The sequence below is a fragment of the Oncorhynchus masou genome, chromosome 3, assembly GCF_036934945.1.
Source record: "Oncorhynchus masou masou isolate Uvic2021 chromosome 3, UVic_Omas_1.1, whole genome shotgun sequence".
NCBI classification, from domain to species: domain Eukaryota; kingdom Metazoa; phylum Chordata; class Actinopteri; order Salmoniformes; family Salmonidae; genus Oncorhynchus; species Oncorhynchus masou.
The window spans coordinates 21,406,654-21,414,556 of NC_088214.1; the positions used below are offsets into that span (position 1 = coordinate 21,406,654).

A 7,903-nucleotide genomic window follows, 5' to 3' on the forward strand; every position below is an offset into this window, starting at 1 on the left:
GATGGGTTTCGTCTCCAATTTATGCTTTGGCCACAAATGCGAGTACAGGTTGAGTCAACATATTATTTGGGCATGAGTTAACAGAATATGATTTTTTTAAAGTTCGATTTTCACTGGACAGTTACTTCAAAAGTCCAAATGTGTAGAATTGCAGGAAATTAGCTTAAACTGAAAATGTTCTCTCAGCACCATGATTTTTTGTTGTTGTAGAATTACAGGAAACTAGCTTTAAAACTGTAAAATATTATCTCTGCCCCATGGTAAAATGTGTAGAATTGAAGGAAATTAGCTTTAAAACAGCAAAAAACAGTCTGTGCAGCCAAGAGGGACTAAAATCCTAGGGGAAACACTGATGACAGATAGGTTCTTACCGGTTGACCTTCAGGACACACTAAAAAATGTAAGTATGCAAACAAAAGTCAGGGCATTGAAAAACTTGAGTGAGACAAGGAAGAGTGTTTCACAGGGGGCAGAGTGGCAGAGCGAGCTAACGCTCACACCATGCCTCGCTGCACTGTCCAAGGCTGTCTAACACACATAGTCATGTGCTAAGTTGCCATAGTAACACAGAATCTCGTCACTCCATTGTCCATTTAAAAAAAAAAATAGGGTGCAATGTCTTCGTATCCCCTTAGAGTGGTCCAAGTTTGTGGAGCAATGTTTTTCACCACCCTCTCATCATACATCTTCTCTTGAAGATCGAACAGGCACCATTAATGTTTGAATCAGGATTTGAATACATTGTAATTACAAATAGAATAAAACTAGGATAGAACTTGTCAATTATACAATGAGAACAGAAATTATAAACAACTTTGACTCATTACACTCGTTCTACTAAGACTGGCCAATTTTCAACAAATAAGACTTTAGAATTTATATAATTGAAAGTGATAAATATGCTTATATTATGCAGGAACTTCCAAATGTTTCATTACAAAGTCTAATTCAAGGTACTGTACACATAAACAAAGATGACAACTATTTTTATGCACACAGATCCTTTTCTGCAGAGTTACGCCCTCTATGGTAACACTGGGTAAAATTGGTTAAAAAAATACTGAATTCATTAGACACGGTATTTATACAATAAAGATGACTGTAAACAAAAATTATCTGTCTGTAATGTAAAGTTTGAGTTGAAGTAAGTAACAACAATGTAAAACACATTTCAGTTAATAATTCATGAATCATCCAAGAGCAATCTACGGTAGATGTCTCATATACAGTAGTACAGAAACACATAACTAACTAATAATAACATGTTAACATACTCAAACTCCCTTTTCATATCACAAAAGTAACAGAGACAAGTTATTGTGCTAAGTATTTGACCTTATAAAGGCTATTTTTAAACTGTGAAATAAATAGCTAAGATTGATACAAATTACTACTCCCCTGGTGAAGATTGAAAACTACAAGCAACACAAATCAGGAGATTACAAACTTGTCAATGTTGAACGTACCCTTCAGAATGTACCATGTTCCTCTGTTTCCTTCTCCTTCTCCTTGTTTGTCTGTGTGCTACTCCAAAGGTTTGTCTTTCTTAACAACTGTACAGAGTATAAAGCCCTCTCTACCAGGCAAGCATGACAACAAAAGCAGCCAGCCTCAGTTGGACGGTGGTTAGCTTAGCTACAGTCAGATATCTGAAATTAGAAACTGTCAGGACACAGCTTGTGCTGCTGCCTCTATCTTTAACTTCAAATGAGCAGGCTCCACATTCTTGTACAGATTTGCTTGCTCTCCAGTTGCAGTCCCTTCCAACCTCTCGCTTGGCGCCTGCCCAGCAAGCATTACTCTTGCTCTGTGCCAGTGTCAAATACACTTGCAGTATTAGAAAATAACTGCCCTGAAACGAGCAAATCATCGTACACCATAAACTAAACATTGCAGATGACTTGTAACTCTCCACCTCTGCCAGAATCAAACTGAGGCTATAAAGTCAGTTTCTCTCAGCGTTATTAAAATGATCACATTTATTGCTGCAGGGGATATATACTCTCTTGCCCAGTTATTAACTGAGTTCCAGGCCCGCTGAACCATTCCCTTATAAGTCCCTTATTTATATTATGGCTCTATTTTTACCACAGGCGAAGAAAGAAAAGCACAGGAGACTGTGGTGTTTTTCATGTATATTCTTAAACTACTTGGATCAGGTTGTCATACAGTATTTCTGGGACACGAGCAGTTGCTTGAGTTGTGACCCTGCGTATGCCCATAGCAGACTGAGTCATAAACTTCATATTGCAGCTGTTCATGTATTTACTTTCATCCACTGATTGCCCAGTGTTATTTTTACATCATTAGAATATAATTGATGTTGGCACCTGATTTCCAACCACAGTGTAGAGCTGGGTGTAGAGCTGTCTACTTTGTTCAGTTATGAAGTTAACTGTACAGAAATCACCAACAAAAAATGCCCATCACATATTGAAATTGTGTATTTATAGTAGCCTATATAGTCAGTTAATAAGAAGTCTAAACAGTCTTATGTTGTCTGTCTGAGAGTCTATTACACTGGACACTGCATGTCTCTGAGTTGCACCAGTCAGTTATATGCTCGTGGGGCCTCTGGCCTGGGCAGACAGCACTGAACTGGAACAACTCAGAGACATTGCAAAGAGGCTAAGGGTCATGGCTCCACAAGACAAAAACTCACGAGTGTTCTTGACGTGTTTATGGTTGTTGTTCCTGAATAGAACTGTGTGGTTCCTGAACTGACACTGTGTTCCAACGTGAACTCCGTGATGGAGGAAAAAAAACTGATACTGGCAACTTTATACTGGTGATTAGTGAAGCTGCTTCAGGTAATCTCTGCAACAGAAACAACTGGATGGGTAGGAAATGTATACGCTCTATACCAAACTGTTGGTTAACGATGCCATTACAGTTTTACAACCAGCCATGATGGCCATGTCAATGACTAGATTATTTTATCTAGAATGGATCATGCTCGGCTCTAGTGTATTTCAGAAAGAATTGAGAAACAGTATGATATTTCAATGTTTTTGTCAAACACACATGATGAGTGAAGAAAGGCAACAGGCAGCAGATGACAGATTTATATGCACATCGATTGCAAAATAACCTGTATCCCTGTAAACGACAGAAGCATCCCTACAAATGAGCGATATAACGGTGTCATTTTTACAACATCCAAATAGTCAATAGTTTAACCCTATTAATTGGCGTGCATTTTGCCTCGTGATTCATTTTTTTCTCGATCTCACTAGTTCCCACTACACAGTAACTTGGATTTTAAACGAGTGATAATGTCGTTTCACTACCGATGTTGCAGTGCATTTGTGCTGTCTATACTTACCAGGACATCGAGGCATGGTCATAAAACTGCATTGTTTACCTCCAGGAATTGAAGTGTCAGCCGTATCCATATATATGAATACGATTCATTTAGATCAATTCACCATTACATCTAGAACGCTGCTAATCCTGTTATTACTAACGCTTTTTGCAGTGGTGCTGTATTCGAAATGTTCGCGTAACGTTAGCACGACCCAACATTTGCTTCGAGTATGTGGCCTCTGCCGATGACGTAATGCGGAATCTCTTAACTTGCGCCAGTGTACTCTTAACAAATATTGAAGTTGACAAAAGAAACATATAAACACATAATGATTCAACCCACCATGACTACAATGCACAGGAAGTATACGTGCCGTGTCTGGAAACAATCCCCATCAGATTGTTTTATTATTATCATTATTCAAAAGTTTGGGGACACAGAAATGTCCTTGTTTTTGAAATGGAAGCGCATTTTTTGGCCATTAAAATACCATCAAATTGATCAGAAATACAGACATTGTTAATGTTGTAAATGACTATTGTAGCCGGAAACGGCAGATTTTTTTATGGAATATATATATGCTTACAGAGGCCCATTATCAGCAACCCTCACTCTTGTGTTCCAATGGCACATCGTGTTAGCTAATTCAAGTTTATAATTTTAAAAGGCTAATTGATCATTTGAAAACCCTTTTGCAATTATGTTAGCACAGCTGAAAACTGTTTGAGTATCTGGAGCATCAGCATTTGTGGGTTCGATTACAGGCTCAAAATGGCCAAAAACAAAGACCTTTCTTCTAAACCTAGTCAGTCTATTCTTGTTCTGAGAAATTAAGGCTATTCCATGCGAGAAATTGCCAAGAAACTGAAGATCTCGAACAACGCTGTGTACTACTCCCTTCACAGAACAGCGCAAACTGGCCCTAACCAGAATAGAAAGAGGAGTGGGAGGCCCCGGTGCACAACTGAGCAAGAAGACAAGTACATTAGAGTGTCTAGTTTGAGAAACAGACGCTTCACAAGTTCTCAACTGGTAGCTTCATTATATAATAGCACCCGCAAAACACCAGTCTCAACGTCAACAGGGATGAGGCGACTCTGGGATGCTGGCCATCTAGGCAGAGTTGCAAAGAAAAATCAATATCTCAGACTGACCAATAAAAATAACAGATCAAGATGGGCAAAATAACAGACACTGGACAGGGGAACTCTGCCTGAAAGGCCAGCATCCCGGAGTCGCCTCTTCACTGTTGACGTTGAGACTTGTGTTTTGTGGATACTATTTAATGAAGTTGCCAGTTGAGGACTTGTGAGGTGTCTGTTTCTCAAACTAGACACTCTAATGTACTTGTCCTCTTGTTCAGTTGTGCACTGGGGCCTCCCACTTATTGCTTCTTTAATCAGAACAACAGTTTTCAGCTGTGCTAACATAATTGCAAAAGGGTTTTCTAATGATCAATTAACCTTTTAAAATTATAAACTTGGATTAGTTAACACAATGTGCCATTGGAACACAGGAGTGATGGTTGCTGATAATGGGCCTCTGTACACCTATGTAGATATTCCATAAAAAATCAGCAGTTTCCAGCTACAATAGTCATTTACAACATTAATGATGTCTACACTGTATTTCTGATCAATTTGATGTTATTTTAATGGACAACAAATGTGCTTTTCTTTCAAAAACAAGGACATTTCTAGGTGACCCCAAACATTTGAACGGTAGTGTGTATATATATATATAAATATATATATATATACAGTACCAGTCAAAAGTTTGGACACACCTACTCATTATTTTTTATTTTATTTTTACTATTTTCTACATTGTAGAATAATAGTGAAGACATCGACAGTATGAAATAACAGAGAGTAACCAAAAAAGTGATAGCCAGATAGCCTTAATATCCAGATAGCCTTAATCCTTTAAACTAATCCTTCCCCTAACCCTAACCTTAAACTTTTAGCTAACCCTAACCCTTTAACCTAACTCCTAAACTTAGCCAAATGTCTCAGATTTACGTACAGAATAACACAAAATGCTCTGAGATCAGGTTTCCAATTTAGGGAGATGTTAGAGGGCCTCTGCTTTGATGTCAGAGGGCCTCTGCTTCAGCACAGCAACCGGTGCATCAAATCACCAACAGGCTCCTGAACAGCTTCTATCCCCAAGCCATAAGACTGCTAAATAGCTAACAAAATGGCTACACAAACTGAGTTTTTTATTTGATTTATTTCACCTTTATTTAACCAGGTAGGCCATTTGAGAACAAGTTCTCATTTACAACTGCGACCTGGCCAAGATAAAGCAAAGCAGTGCAACACACAACAGAGTTACACATGGGATTGTTGACCCTTGTATTTTATATTTTAGTCTCTATGCACACTCACAGGACCCTACACACTCATGAACACTGACACACACACACACACACACACACACACACACACACACACACACACACACACACACACACACACACACACACACACACACACACACACACACTTAATTTGCTCACACACACACACACACACACACACACACATACAATAATCATAAACGCTGCTGCTACTTTGTTTATCATATACAGTGCCTTGCAAAAGTTTTCGGCCCCCTTGAACTTTGCGACCTTTTGCCACATTTCAGGCTTCAAACATAAAGATATAAAACTGTATTTTTTGTGAAGAATCAACAACAAGTGGGACACAATCATGAAGTGGAACGACATTTATTGGATATTTCAAACTTTTTTAACAAATCAAAAACTGAAAAATTGGGCGTGCAAAATTATTCAGCCCCCTTAAGTTAATACTTTGTAGCGCCACCTTTTGCTGCGATTATAGCTGTAAGTCGCTTGGGGTATGTCTCTATCAGTTTTGCACATCGAGAGACTGAAATTTTTTCCCATTCCTCCTTGCAAAACAGCTTGAGCTCAGTGAGGTTGGATGGAGAGCATTTGTGAACAGCAGTTTTCAGTTCTTTCCACAGATTCTCAATTGGATTCAGTTCTGGACTTTGACTTGGCCATTCTAACACCTGGATATGTTTATTTTTTAACCATTCCATTGTAGATTTTGCTTTATGTTTTGGATCATTGTCTTGTTGGAAGACAAATCTTCATCCCAGTCTCAGGTCTTTTGCAGACTCCATCAGGTTTTCTTCCAGAATGGTCCTGTATTTGGCTCCATCCATCTTCCCATCAATTTTAACCATCTTCCCTGTCCCTGCTGAAGAAAAGCAGGCCCAAACCATGATGCTGCCACCACCATGTTTGACAGTGGGGATGGTGTGTTCAGAGTGATGAGCTGTGTTGCTTTTACGCCAAACATAACGTTTTGCATTGTTGCCAAAAAGTTCAATTTTGGTTTCATCTGACCAGAGCACCTTCTTCCACATGTTTGGTGTGTCTCCCAGGTGGCTTGTGGCAAACTTTCAACGACAGATTTTATGGATATCTTTAAGAAATGACTTTCTTCTTGCCACTCTTCCATAAAGGCCAGATTTGTGCAATATACGACTGATTGTTGTCCTATGGACAGAGTCTCCCACCTCAGCTGTAGATCTCTGCAGTTCATCCAGAGTGATCATGGGCCTCTTGGCTGCATCTCTGATCAGTCTTCTCCTTGTATGAGCTGAAAGTTTAGAGGGACGGCCAGGTCTTGGTAGATTTGCAGTGGTCTGATACTCCTTCCATTTCAATATTATCGCTTGCACAGTGCTCCTTGGGATGTTTAAAGCTTGGGAAATCTTTTTGTATCCAAATCCGGCTTTAAACTTCTTCACAACAGTATCTCGGACCTGCCTGGTGTGTTCCTTGTTCTTCATGATGCTCTCTGCGCTTTTAACGGACCTCTGAGACTATCACAGTGCAGGTGCATTTATACGGAGACTTGATTACACACAGGTGGATTGTATTTATCATCATTAGTCATTTAGGTCAACATTGGATCATTCAGAGATCCTCACTGAACTTCTGGAGAGAGTTTGCTGCACTGAAAGTAAAAGGGCTGAATAATTTTGCACGCCCAATTTTTCATTTTTTGATTTGTTAAAAAAGTTTTAAATATCTAATAAATGTCGTGCCACTTCATGATTGTGTCCCACTTGTTGTTGATTCTTCACAAAAAAATACAGTTTTATATCTTTATGTTTGAAGCCTGAAATGTGGCAAAAGGTCGCAAATTTCAAGGGGGCCGAATACTTTCGCAAGGCACTGTATCCTGATGTCTATTACTGCAATATCCCTGCACATTGTAAATATGGAATTGGAACTGACCCTGTATATAGCTTACTTACTTATTGTGTTCTTCTTAATTCTTTGTATGTGTGTGTTTTTGTTCTGCCTTATGTTATTTTTAGTCCTACATTGATATTGATTACTGCATTGTTGGGTTAAGAAAGACATTTCACTGTACTTGTGCACGTGACATTACAACTTGAAACTTTACTTAAGAATGTGTTTGTTTCATATGGTTGTTTTGCTTTTCATCTTTTGTCCTACTGGGCACACACTGGTTGAATCAACGTTGTTTCCACGTAATTTCCTTGAAATTACGTGGAACCAACGTGCAATAGACGTTGAATTGACGTCTG

The 7,903-nt window shown here is 38.9% G+C and overlaps 1 protein-coding gene across 5 annotated transcripts in view; it reads right to left on the reverse strand.

Annotated features, from left to right (window-relative positions):
- LOC135512682 (dystrobrevin alpha-like) overlaps positions 1–3,559 on the reverse strand; it is a 40,369-nt gene extending 36,810 nt beyond the window's left edge. For 4 of the 5 annotated variants that reach the window (XM_064934960.1, XM_064934950.1, XM_064934987.1 and 1 more), the window contains exon 1: positions 1,467–1,702. In XM_064934960.1, the coding sequence (XP_064791032.1) occupies positions 1,467–1,483 (17 nt within the window). In that variant the 5' untranslated portion in view covers positions 1,484–1,702. Of the gene's footprint in view, positions 1–1,466; positions 1,703–3,325 lie in introns of those variants that run through there. The other variant, XM_064934969.1, reaches the window with a different exon arrangement.
- Positions 3,560–7,903: the final 4,344 nt, after the last annotated feature.